Below are 14,296 nucleotides of genomic sequence, written 5' to 3'. Positions count from 1 at the left end.
TGTGCGGCTTTCCGTTCAAACGTACCCGTTGTGGGATTTTTGTTTAATTTTTTATTATTATTTTTTAGATTTTTTTTGTTGTTGCGTATGTTTTGTTGGCATAAGTTTTAGCTGAAGTCGAAAGAGGGCTGAGGGAACGCTCTAATTAGAAGGGGAGAAAGGGAGCACGGGGGGGCAGGCGGTGAAATATGAGGGGGAAAGCAAATGAGCGCCCTTTCAGCAGAGGCAGATTTACAGCTCTTCTCACGCAAAGCTGTGGACAGCTGTTCCTTGGTGCTTTGGAGGTTCACGGGCTAAAACTTAACGCGAGGCCTAAGGCTCGAATAACCCATACAGGTGCTGAAGACGGAATTTTAATCATCATGACTGGTGATGTTTTTCGGTCTTTGCTTTGGCTGTTTTTTTATCTGTGCCGCTCACCTGAATTTCTTCCTGCCTCCTGGCGCTCATAAAGTTGGGTTGCCCGGCTTAGGCCCGAGGTTTTTGTTCCTGTGTGGTAGACCTGCACTGCTTTTTGTTGTGGTTTGTTCTTTTGTGTTCACAGATGCAGGCGGCAAATGCAAGAAGTAATCGGCTTAAAAAAAAATAAAATTCACTTTGCCTCTGTTGGCAAATTTGCCTCTCATAATACTTTCATGATATTCATGATAGAAGTATCACAGCTGTTTCATCATTAACGATATTAAAGTGATTCAGCTGTAGATTGAGAAATGGAACTCCTCTCCTTTTTCTAAGCCAAAGTTATCCAAATAAGCAAAATGCAAGCAAAAGCATGGCTTTGTGGAGCGTTTCTTTTGGGAGGAAAAACTAATGATGCCACCAGGTATTTTTAACACTGTCCCATTTATTTATAAACAACATAAATTTTTTTTTCTTTCAACTATAAAGAATCAAACAATAAGAAATAATTTATTTGTTTCTTGCCTATGGTTAATGGTTCCTCATATGGATTAGAGGTGATGCGGTTGTATGAGACAAGGCTGTGATGTTTGCTGCTCTCCTTCATTGGATAATCAGACCACTATATTTCTTTTTCTTTCTTTTTTTTTTTTTTTCATTTGGACATTCACCAGACACGAATGTCTCTCTGCATACTGCAGACCACTTTAACACTGCAGAGCCTGTTGGTTTAACTCACGTATTTTAAAAGACCGCACGGCGTGAGTGATCAGTGAGAGCTAGTACCTGGCTCCAACCTAGGCCCGTCATGAGGAAAGCCGCATGTGCCTTGTGACTGCTGTTCTCCAGTGTCCTCCGCTGCAGCCGTACCCTCAGCAGGCAGAGCAGCCCTTTCCAGAGTCCAGAGAGAAGCCCCTGTGTGTAGCATCATTACGGGGAACTGGAGGAGCCTTGACCATTCTGTGCAAATGCTTGCCATGGTGACACTAAAGCATCTCAAGTGATCTGTTTGCGGCTGTAGTACAGCAGAGAAAGACACCCTCCTGTAGAGCTGCGAGGGCTGGTGGTCCAGGCAGAGGATGTGTATATGTGTATGTATCCCACCTCCAGCCTCTCTCACAGGAGAAAAAATGCTGTTATCTCCCTCTTGTCCACCACCACAGGCTGTGTGGGATGAGAACCTTCTGAACCACAGGAGTCATTCCATGGTACCATGCTTGCCGTCAGCTTTTCAACCCCAAGTGACAGGTATCGGGTGGTATCGGCTTCCAGGTGAAGACAGTCACCCTCCCCTCAGTCACACTCCGGTGCAGCAGAGGGGTAGCAACAACCAGCGCAGACCATAAATTTGTGTTGCTGTAAAACAGCAGCTCAGGGAGCTGCAGCCTCAGTCTCTCATTAGGGGTTTTAGGGTGACTGATGATCGCACAGCTCTTGGCAATACAGCTGTTTGTAGTGCACAGACAGAACATACTTAGTGCTGTTTCTACTCTTCCCCTTTCCGGGGCAGCTTCTCCTGGCTGCATCCTACAGTCCTGTTACAGAGGTCCTTTGGAAACCTTGTCTATTCTCATGATTCACTCTCCTCCCCCATAAGGGTGCATCTCCAGTTTGAGAATTGTCTCTGTATATAACACAACTTTCTTCACAGTGGTATTACGTATCTGCCAAGACAAAGCATTGTGGTATTGCACTGATTTATATTTTGTGCAAAAAGGTTCTAGTGAGATGAGAAGCTGTGTCTGTAGTTCAGCTCTGGTTCAAGGGATGGTGAGGCAAACTTTTACAGTTTTGGGTGTGAAAAATCTCAGCTTTTTCACCTTCCCTCCAGGAGCACCCTGTGTTGGGGTGAGGGTTTGGTTCTAGATTCATAGAAGGTGAAATTAATCATAATATAGAGGGCTGGAAAGCATCTTCAAAGACCTCATCGTTGATGGCACTCTCATAAGCAGGTGGTGGAGTGAGTGGCTCCAGTGGCTCAAACCTGTCTTCAGTACCTTTCACTTCATGGATGTCTGAAACAAACCGCTGCAGTCTTGGGGGAATCACCAGCTGCAACTGCATCCTGGAGCCGGTGTCTGTTTCAGAGACGTGCCTTGTGTCTGATGCCACTGACACCCTGAGAGCATCCACCATAATATCTTCTTGAGCAGCTGATTGAATAACTACATTGTAAGGAGGAGGCTCGTTCAGTGGTGAGGGCACCAAGCCTGGGTTGGATGCAATTGTCCATATTGGTGGAACTGACACGGACATCACCTCCTCATAGGTGGGAGCTTCATAGGCGGCATTCACCCTACGCGTAAAGAGACCAATGGCAGTTACACTTGTTATTTTACAGCTTAGTTTATGCAGAGGCAGGTAGTCCGGATAACGTACTATAAGGGACCATGCTACAGTCAATAGATGTGACTGAGACAGGATATCTCACATGGTATTATTTTATGTGATATTCTGCTGCTTGGTCAGCTCGCTTGCCCAGCTGACTTAATTTCTCGCTTGCTGGTCTAGAGAATGGCTCATTTGACCATTTTCCCACACTCCCCAGAATACGTAAAAACCCCCACACTAGGTTTCAGTGTTGTAGGCTTAGCTTTGATTCTGGAATCATAGCATATCTCAAGTTGGAAGGGACCCATAAGGATGATGTCCCTCATTTAAAAACTACGAGTCAAAATGTATTACGAAGAATTACTAACTACTAATTATTTCTCAGAATAAAACAGGACCTTGCTTTTTTAATACAGTGCTCACCTACTTTTAAGAAGTGGAGAAAATTAAGTATTTTCATTTATTTTAAACGAGGACTAACTATTCTGTGTTAAAAAGAATATCTGTACAGAAAAAAAAAGTTACTTTAGAAACATTTTCCTTTTTCAGTCATATTTTTAAATAAACAGATACTAATTTTCTTCTAGTATGCCCCCAAGCTAGCAAAGCCCAATATAAACTTCGTTTTAAGTACTATTTCTAAAAATAAACACAAAAGAACGTTTTTGCCCTCCTACAAAACCCTGTATTTGAGAATGTCAGGTCATTTATGGATGTGGATAATGATTATCTGGATTATACAGACAAGGAAGCAAAGGTACGAATAAAGTTAAACTCTTCAACTACAGTAGGCAAATCGGGGTTAAATTAGGTGATGCTGAGAACCTGCAGATGTGTGTGAAGCCAAAAATATGTGAGAGTGTTCAGAGCCTCTCAAAATCAGGGTTTATTAGTGTCAAGTTGGGTTTTTAAGACTGAAAACACACCCAGTTGCAGGTTTCTTTGTAAAAGTTTGCCAAAGAACAGTTGCTCTGGAGATAAGGTTTATAGAGCTAAGCCCTGCTAAGATTCAGCATTTTTATTTTTTCCTTGTCTGACTCATTGTTTGGCAAGACTCGATTATTCAAAGAAAAATAAAACTGGGCCTGGACCTGTTTAACCGTGGAAATTTTTAGTGGATCAGTTCCCAGGGGGCAAGAAAATGTATACTGAACAAGATACATGGCATGCATGGCCTAGACATTTGCAATCTCCACCTGAAGAAAAACAACCTAAAAAGAACTTTTGTCATCTGGGATGGAGTCTGTGTGTGGTGCCCTAGGGGAAGGGCAGGAAAACAATATGTAAAGTGGCCATATCTGAGGAGTGAGAGTTAAAGTAAGAGGAATACCCAGGCTGCTGCTTACCCTGCTTGGCTTTGTCTGTTCGGAGGTGTCTCATTTGCCTCGTGCCGGTGCTGATTCTTCAGGTAACACTCAACAAACACACTCAGCAGATAGCCGACCAGGCACACTCCCCCTACCCCTAGGAAGAAATAGCCTACTGGATTGATGTTAGATGAAATGGTCAGCATGGTGACCCCAATGAGAAGAGCAGCTGTGAAAACAAGCAACAAGGCTTGGCGGATATTCTTCCAGTGTGCCTCTAACCACATGGTGGTACAGATGGTGGTAGCAGATAGTTGAGAACAGATAAGCAGTTAAGGGGACAGACATCTGTGGAAGACAGAGTAGTTTTTTTCACATGAAACGTGAGCATACAAACACGTTATCAGTATCATGACCAAAATAAGAACATACATGCTCAAGTACATGCCATCATGAGAACACGGAGATTTGCACACACGTAATAAATACGCCTGCGAAATGTATGCATAAATACATGCCAATGTAAATGTACTAGAATTTCCTATGTGAATGCATATTGAATAATAGGGACACTTGGACACACAGTTGTAAGACATAAAATGCATAAATAGACCATCAGCACTTATTGCCAGGCTTATCTAAAAAGGTCTAGCTTCCTAATGGGACTTCGAGCAGTCTAGGATGCAGATTTCAGGTTACTACAAAAGTGAAACAAGGAATAATTTTAAAGGTTAATTCTAGGGCATTTGTACGTTGCATAATGAAGGTTCAGATACTAGTTAAGATCCCGGAAGAAACGTAGCCCTATTAATGGGGCTGTCTGCCCCAGTAAATTGAGCGTCTCATAGCAATAACATTACTTTAGGTTCTAGGTATAGCTGAAGTATGGCTGTTTTTGCAAAACGTAGGCATGCGTTTGACTATTTGCCTATATCCTCAGTTCTTTTTCCGTTGATGTGCTTTTTTGCACCGTTCTCAAACATGAGAGCCCTGCCTGTTCCCCATTCCAAACCTCGTCTCCGTGAAAGAGACAGCAGTTGTCACTACGTGCAGTCAATATTTAATGAATACCAGGGATATGTGGTATTCAAGAAATACCATAATCAAGGAGTCATCTTGCATGCATTATACTAACCTACGTATACCCCATTGTTTTGGTGAAGACCCCTTTGAAGGAAAAGAGCATGACACAATGGGCATAATTTTTATGAATATGCATCTCCAAACAAATATACAGTTTTATATAGTTCCATGTTACATTGTGTGCATTTGCGCACTAAATGCATTCCCTTGTTACAGCAAAAATAGATAAATTTATATATACAAATACTGGAAAATGAAACACATTCTTTATGAACAGATTACCTTCTTGTTACATTTTTTACTGCCAGTAATCAGTGTATACTTACCAGAGAGAGGTTTCGGTAGGTAGGAACAGTCATATTTTAACTTCTCTCTTCATCACAAGCAAAATTGTGCAAGTTCTTTTCTCCCTGCTCCTTCCCCTGCTGACCTCAGGATAGAACACCAGTAAAAACTCGCCCTCCTTTTGAGTTTTCTCAGAGGGAGACAATGAAGATTTCTTTTTGAACTAAAAGCTGGTAGCCAGTCAATATGGGAAGGTACCAAACGATGGGAAGAGCCCGTTGTACAAGTCTTGCGTGGGAAACTAGAACCTAATTTTTCCAAGTTCTGAATCCAGAGCAATTTCCAGGCAGTCACGTACCTTCTACTCTTTCGCAGCTCTTCTAGGTCTGTCCCACAAAAGCAGGAAACTCATTAGGAAAGAGGGCGGAGTGAGCAGTGGGGGAGTGCTTACCTGTGTCAGATCTGTTTGGTCTGCTTTACTTTAATGAGAGAGACTCTGCCATGAAAATTATGTTCTCCCCCCCGCCCCCCACGTAGCAGAGGAATTTTGATCTCTGCCTCACAAAGCAGGAAGGACTGCCGGCCCAGCCCACGTCACATGGCCCACACATATATCTATTTATGAGTTCTGTAAAATGTAAATCTATACATTTTTCTATCCTGATTGGGTGCTTTGTCAGATGTTGTTTTATGCCCTCTTTGATTTTATAAACAAAAGGAAAAAAAGAGGCAATGGGTTATTATTTCGCAAAGGGCTGAGTAAAATCCTTTTTAGTCCCTGATGTATCTGGGAATAAAGACTACTGATAAGCAACAGAACAGGTACTGAATTACTTCATTAAATCTGTTATCATCTGAACCTTTAGTGTGCATCTGAAAACAGAACAAGAATAGAATGGAATGGAATGGAATAGAATAGAATAGAATAGAATAGAATAGAATAGAATAGAATAGAATAGAATAGAATAGAATAGAATAGAATATTTCAGTTGGAAGTTACCTACAACAATCATCTCGTCCAACTGCCTGACCAATTCAGGACTGACCAAGTTAAACTATGTTGTTAAGGGCATTGTCCAAATGCCTCTTAGACACTGACAGGCATGGGGCATCGACCACCTCTCTACGAAGCCTGTTCCAGTATTTGACCACCCTCTTGGTAAAGAAATGCTTCCTAATGTCCAGGTGCATCCTATCACTGGATACCAGGGAGGAGAGATCAGCATCTATCTATGGTAAGGCAGGTAACTTTATCATAGAAGTATATCAAATTAGCTAGACAGGACTTTCCCTTTGTGAACCCATGCTGACTGTGCCTGATGATTGCATTACTCTTTAAATGCCTTTCAGTTGTACCCGGTATAATCTTCTCCATAATTTTTCCAGGTACTGAGGTTATACTAACAGTTCTGTGGTTCCTTAGGTCTTCCCTCATGCCCTTTTTCTAGATCGGAGTAACATTGATGAGGTTCTAGTCAGCAGGGACCTCCCCAGACACCCAAGACCTTTGGTAGATGATCAAGAGAGGTCCTGTCATAACATCCACTAGCTCCTTCAGTATTCTGGGGTGAATCCCATCAGGCCCCATGGACTTGTGAACATTCAGTTGATATAGCTGGTCCCTTACATTTTCAGCGTTCACAAATGGAAAGTCCCTTTTCCTACACTCGTGGTCCTCTGACTCAGGGGACCAGGCAGCCCAAGGTCTATCAATATTATTACAGACTGAGGCAAAAACGCATTGAATGCCTCCGCTTTTTATTTATCCCTTGAACTAGTGTCAGTCCAATGTTTTCTATAGACCTCCTCTTGCTATTAACGTACTTAAAAAAGCCCTTCTTGTTATCTGAAACAACACTGGCCAGTTTCAACTCTAATTGAGATTTGGCCTTTCATGTCTTCTCCCTGCATATACGAAGCACAGCTCTGAATAGAGTAAAAAGAAAAAAAAAGTCTTCAGTGTGAAAACAGCAAAAAGTTGCAATTACTTGCCCAGAGAAGTGGAGGAATCATCTTGGCTGGAAATATTCACAACACAGCTGAGTGTAAGGCCCTACTTTCAGTAGGAGGTTGGACCAGATGATCTACCCTTCCAGCCTAGACTTGTCAATGTTTCTATGTTTCAAATATTTTTCCCTTATAATTGCCTTTTTGGCTGTTGACAGATAACAGACCTTCAGCTCTGATTGTTATCCATTCTACACTTTCAAGAGAATTCCTTTGAAGATGGCAGAACTAAAATCCATCTAAAGGGGAAGAAGTCAGGCTTCTGGTATGTAGCAAGTAATTTTGCAAGACTATTGTTTACATGGGAAAACTGATTTGTTTCTTACAGCTTTTTCCATTTTGGGGTTGCCTACTGTTAAGAACACCTTAACTGCTAAGGAAGATTTGACAGCTGTTTTCACAGCGTCTCCATGCAGAAAGTGTGACTGGCTCATGGTGGAATCTGGATGCCTTTGTACTAACAGCAACTTCCTTCTAACCGGGGTAGCTGCTGGTTGTTAGAACTGTTACTTAGAGATAAAAGATTCATATCCTACTGGGTTGAGGAGGAAATTAAAATGTACTACACACCTTGGCCAAGTGCTCTGTTTACCGAGCTATTGTAATAAAATAAGAATTGTAGTAGTGAATTTTCAAAGAAAAGGTTCTACTTTTTGAAGTAGCGAGTGAAAGTATGGTTTGACAAGGCAGCTGAACAAACCTAATCAAGAATTGCTGTGGAATATGGTAGTCCTTTCTCCTTCTTACCTCTTCTCCATCTCCTCTTATTCTCCTTGCAGTGATTCGAGTACTTAGCTGCTCTCTTGCTGAGCCAACTCAGCTGTCTCAGCTAGTAAGAAAGTATTCACATTTTTCCAGAGTGAATTTAGTGGTTTGAATCTAGTCACTAAAGTATCCTCCGACCACTAGATCCTCATTCAAGGGGAGTAATGGGAATGCACGGCTAGAGTGGTGGAGGGGAAGGAAGGGAGAGTGGGAATAACTTCCAGGGCTGCAGTGGGTCCCATCGACTCAGCCCAGACCATTGGAGCAGAAGGAAGTTCTTCCTTCTTTGACTGAGTAAACCCTGCAGAAAGGTGTAGAATCTAAGACCCATCTTGTCCTCAGCAAATCCTATTAATTATGTTGGGAATTTCTCGCTCAGCCTGATGGCTTGAGGCAACCCCCAGCTCTGGTACATAACACTGACTCTTGTCGAATCCCCCCAATAATCTGACTATTGTTGAATCCCTCTTGTAAGTACCTACAGAAGGTACTTATCCTTCCGTAAGCTATGTAGAGGGAGCTGAGGCACTTCACTTGTTTGCACATTCTCCTGTGGGGAGTAGGCACATAAAAACTGCTTTGTGGCTAGACCTTTTTGCTAAGTTAGGAGAATGTCAGAAAGGTGAAAAAAAAAATCTTCTTTTTTTGTTGGAAAACTACCTCTGTGATTGAAAAGGATGTACTTGATTTGTGGATAGATAGAAAGATATAGGTTTTGCTGAAAAATCGTATTGTAGTTTTCATTGGTGCACCACTTAAAAAAATATTTATAGACATAACTATGAAATATCAGGATGAAAAAGGCTAAAAATAGTAGGTATCTCTGCTGCATTAGTTGATGCTTGTATTTCTTCAGTTTATTTCAGTTGAAGTTCAGAGTTCAGTAACTCCCGTGTATTTTACCCATGGAGTCGCATGGATGACTAGGCTGAATATTTAGGAATGATTTTTATGCATTTACAAGAATACTTTGCCATGCAGCTGTGAATGCATTAGTTGAACATGTTTATGAATGTGATACTGACTGTGTTGTGGATCTAAGGATACAAAGCAGGATGAACTTCTATGAACTAACCTTTGCGATACGATTTCTAGCAACACGGTGCTGCTACCTGAGGCCCTTTGGCATTTCTGAAGGACTTCTGATATTTTTGTCTGTCTGCCATTTTGATTCTCTCCATAGTCTGGTTCAAACTGTCATTGGTTATAGTGCGTAGGGATCCATAACAAATTAAAACTGATCACGTAGCTGCATCACGAAGTTTTCAGTGATGACAAGATTGAGAGAACACAGAGGGGTTTGGGAAATACCTGAGAGATATCACTTGTTTGTGAAACAAGGGGTAGAAGTCAGGGAAAGTAAACAAGGACATTTATACTGCTGTCCTAAACTGTGTCCCTTTCATGGGCAATAGAGATGTTTTTTATAGAAAGCTTTCTGTTCTCTGTTGTTCAATCATGCTGTGGGGACCAGACTTCATTTAACAGGAGATTTTTTTAGTTGAGACCACAGGTTTCCTTTTTTCTTCTTTCTTTCTTCCAGTATCTCATTGTTGATCTCAGTTCTTCATTCAGTCTCTAGGAAGCATTTCACCTTTCCCCCGTTTCATCTCACTATCTACTCTCCCTCCTGCCCAGACTGCTACTAATTAACTTAGTACCTACAGTAAGCTCGCTTATCAGCTTGGTATGCAGAGAAGCTTGCTTTATTCCCAAGGGCTTGTGACGTACATACCACGGCACCATTAATCTCTCTGTAATCACTGAGTCTATTCTTTCCTATAACCTTGTCCTGAAGCAATTTCTGAGAGACTGAGCAAGTACTGGGGACAAAGTGCTACTGAACCACCTTTTCCTGTCTTGCCCTACCACGCCTTTTGTCTCCCAGGTTCTGCTTAGTCACTTTTGGGAAATATGACTTTGATTTTTCTGTTCAGGAGCATGATTACATTGAATCTAGAGGTCGTGGGGCAGCCATGACCTATGGTTGATGTTTCCGGTCAGTAAAATGTCTTGAGCAGGAGAAAGCAAAACACCAAGGAAGTTATGCCTGTGGAACTGGCAATCTCTTTTTATCTTCCAGATTATTCCAGTCCTTACAGGACAATGGTTGAAAGTTATCGTGTGTGTAGTCACTGTAGGGTGTTTTTTTTTGGCATGGCTGTTTCCTAACTGCAGTAGCTTTTCTCTATAGATGAGGGTTGAGATGTGGTCACAGAAGGATTGATATTGCAAGGAGAGGTGCTGCTGCTGCTACTGGTTCCTCAGCTGTATCAAGGATACCTGAAAAGCATAAATCTACAGAGACTGAGTCAGAGACACTTATTATGTTGTGCAGAACTAATGGATATCTCATTTCTGAAAGTGGGGAGTCACATTTAAGGTGAGAAGTGTTTCCAGGGCTGCCTGCACACCTAAAGTACTTAAAATTAACAAAACATTTTCTGCCACGAGGACAGAAAAGTAACAAGCATTTACCAAGACTATGAAATATGAGGGGTTTTATCTCCTCTTACAGCCTTTTAAATTCACTTACGTCACATGTTTAGCTTTTTCTCTGCAAAAAAAAAGAAAGTGAAGACTAGAAACTTCCTCATCTTTTTATTCTGATGTCTCCTTGGGGCAGGGGCTTTAAAACTGTGAGGTTTCATTAGCATTGGTAAAACTCTCTGCAGCTGGCTTACTTTAATGATGGAGCCCACTCTGGTCTATATTGTTTACTTTTTGTTGGAAGGTTTTCTATACTTGTGTAGAATCTCTGCACATTGCAGTACTTCCGATGGAAAATCAGACGTTACTGTACATCTGATGTAAATTGGCAGTATGCACTCTTTTGAAGGAATTCACCCTGATGACTGCAATGCTACTAAATGGAACACTACAGTGACTTCTCCCTGTGTGCTAATTTAGAGCTCCTAACTAGGATCAGACAGAGGAGGAAAGAACTTGACTGTGACTAAAGGTGAAGAGGAAGGAGGGCAGTTAAGATCCTACTGCTAGAATACGGTGAAAGAGTCAAGTGGAATACCTAGCGTGGAAAGAGCAAGTGAGCAGAAAGAAATAGTTTCAACGTGAAATTAAGGAATCAATTGAGAACAGTTAAAAGAACACAGGAAGGTAATTTGCTGTCATTCTAGACTATACTAGGTATCTGGAAATAAGAGAAAATAAGACCTGTATACTCTGAGCTGCTTTATGATAGAACAGTGTTTTCATTCCTTTTCTCCAGATGTAATTTCACCATTCCAAAATGAGAAAGTTTTCAGCAAAAGGACATGAGATGCAGCGAGAAAAGTTAGCATGTGATTGCCGCAGGGTTCCTGTTCCCTATCTTCCTCCCTGGTCCTAGTCACATATTCTTACTGCTTATGTTGCCAAACCTGTTATACACTGGAGCCTTCCCTGACATGTTCTGAATTGCTAACAAGGCATAAAACTAATCAAGTAAAAGGGAAAAAAAAGTGCTATTTTCTGCTGTGTTAGTAAACTAACGGTCACGAAAACATGCAGGAAGCACCAGTATGGCCACAAGAGAAAGGACCTCATGGCCTATTTCTGCGTTGAAGAATAGGGGATGTGCTTTTTCTTTCAACAGCATTAGATGGTTCTGCTAGGGAACCACACCTGAAATTTTTTGGGAATTACCACCCAACATTAAAATATAGCCTCCTTGGGTTGGAATTCAGTGACTATGCAACTCACTGTAATACTAAATAACTGTGGACTGAAAAATAATAGGTGTGAGAAGAGGAGAAAGAGATTGAAATTACTGTTGCAGATTGTAGCTACAGGAATTTGGTATTGTTCGCTATCGCTGGTGTGACCCACAGTTTTTCTCCTTGAGGCGGTCTTGTCTTCCTATAGTATATGTTGCACTTTCTTCAAATTCTTTCGGTAACTAGTGGGGTGGGAGAATGGGGGAAGTGTTGCTCACTTAACTATTTTATTGATGAGCTGTGCTGTGGAGAAAAAGAGTACACTGCTGTTGTTGATACCAGTCGCTCTCTGAGTGTTGTGCTTTATAGCAAATGCGGCACAGAATCCCACGTGCTCCTGGGCGCCTGTTCCCAGCCTAAGGTGCTCACAGTCTCAAGCAAGTGTGACAAAGCCACAGAACAACAATTCAAGTATGGAAGGCCAGAGAGAGATAACTTGGTAAGAAAAGGAATAAGAAATTAAAAAAATTAGTAAAATCTGTTTTAATAGAGGCAGGTTTTGCTTGGAAACTAGATCTGTAACAGTGATCCTTTTTTTTTTGTTTCATTAGATATTCTCTATTCAAAGGCAAAGCTGTTTGTTTCAGCGCTAGTTTTAGCACCAGTTTTCCCTGCACTTTGCTCCAGCTGTGTGCCACAAGGGCAGCACACCTCAGAGGGGGGAAGTGGTTCCTTTTTCTGCCTTAGGAAAAATGGATGTTACATTTCAGTTACATCTGTGCAAACAGGGGTTCACAGAGCTCAATGAAAGAGCATTTTCTTTGTTACTTTATGAAAGCAAACAGACACGTGAGCTGACAAGAATGTAGCTTTTATCTTGGCATGGTTCCTCAGTGTGCAAGCTGTCAGGTTATTTCGTGGTATGTACAGGTTTTTTCCACTTCTGACATGGATTTGCATATCTGATGGACACTGCTAAATTAGCCAGAGCACATCATAATGCATTTCTTGTACGTGCCATGATCATGCCTTGTAGTATTGCACTGTGTATGGCATCTGCATTGTTATCCTGGTACATTCTAGCATGGCATTGTGAAGATGCTTTGGATGTTTTTTCCTGTGGGGTGAATGACTGTTTCCAAGGTCAGCCATCAGCTGCAGGGACAGCCTTGTAAAAAGCACCATGCCACATCACTGCCAGAACAGGCTGCTATTTGTCAGTCAGCGCTGTGAAAGCAACACACCACTTTTGCTTTCTCCTGAGGCAGCAGCAGCGGCGGTGGTAGTGCAACTCCTATTTGTTTGCAAAGGGGTACTCGGTTTTATCAAGGCTGCTGTTGCTGAGAGAGAGCTTTATTGTTCGCTGTAGGCAATAAAAACCAAGGACACTCAACATATGGAATTAAGTGTCTATCTGGTTGAACTGATGGCTTTGACAGAATTTATGAATGGTGGTAACTGTGCAAGGTTGCTTGTTCCACCTTGTGTCCGTATTCATGAGAAAAGTGATGACTGGTTGCAAAGGGTCTTTCTGTGAATATGAGAAGATTGCCCATGAAGGGAGAATGTCAGGATAGAGTGGTCATAGTTCATGGACATCTGTGTTGGACTGAGGTCATATTTGATGCCAAAGATTATCCATGTGACAGTGCCACTGTTTCCTGAGAAGAGTTGTCAAGTCTGCTGGCTACTGGCAACCTCTGATTCCTAAGGGTGTTCTGGGAAATCCCTTGACGATGAAAGATGTCAGAGTGATTCAGGAGACAGTGTTAACTATTTGAAAAGGTCTCATTGATGCTTGGTGCATGGGAGATTTTAGTTTGGCTGGAGAGACTTCTTTGAATCTGTTGGAACTACTGGTGAGATATGTATTCTTGTCCACTGCCTCCTCGGTTCCTCTCTGCTTCCTCCAAATTACATCTCAGTTGATTAAAAAAAGGGATAATGGTCTCATCAGAGTTGCTGTTATATGACCCTTTACTTCTCACACTTTGAAGCATGGCAGTGTGTGACACCCAGATCTCTCACAAGTTTCCAGTCTACACGTGTTTGTAGATCCATTGTTATTGACAAAATCTCAAAGTCTCCACTGATACTGATGAAGTTTCCATGTCCTTGATACATGATGGTACTACTTTTACCCTGATTCTCCTGCTCATCAATCTACTCAGCAACACCTTTGATCATCATCAAGACTTCCTAAATTTCTACTTCAGCCAGTGCTATGGATGTACATTTGGCCATCTGAAGAGAAGATAAAAGGCCTTCACCATGAGAGCTGACTCCTCTGCTTCCTTGGCAATATCATGTTCACCTGCTGTTCTGGAAATGATATTTGCAAAGCAGGGGATAGGACAGAATGAGGAATGTGTGGAGGTGAAGAACTGTAGCCTTTAGGTGATTTGTTCAATTTCTTATGAACACTGTAAAAGCCAAATGAGGCACTGATCTTTATTTATGCAA

The 14,296-nt window shown here is 41.7% G+C and overlaps 1 protein-coding gene across 1 annotated transcript; it reads right to left on the bottom strand.

Annotated features, from left to right (window-relative positions):
- Nucleotides 1-2,286: 2,286 nt before the first annotated feature.
- TMEM139 (transmembrane protein 139) lies at nt 2,287-4,324 on the bottom strand (the record flags this gene model as incomplete). The annotated part of the gene is made up of 2 exons (XM_082492974.1): nt 2,287-2,695; nt 4,077-4,324. 2 exons carry the CDS (start codon nt 4,322-4,324, stop codon nt 2,287-2,289), a joined length of 657 nt encoding a protein of 218 aa, XP_082349100.1.
- Between the last annotated feature and the right edge of the window lie 9,972 nt (nt 4,325-14,296).

This window comes from Vanellus vanellus, assembly GCF_965231255.1.
Source record: "Vanellus vanellus genome assembly, chromosome: 1".
Taxonomy (NCBI): Eukaryota; Metazoa; Chordata; class Aves; order Charadriiformes; family Charadriidae; genus Vanellus; species Vanellus vanellus.
This window is presented reverse-complemented; position numbering and strand designations above follow the sequence as displayed.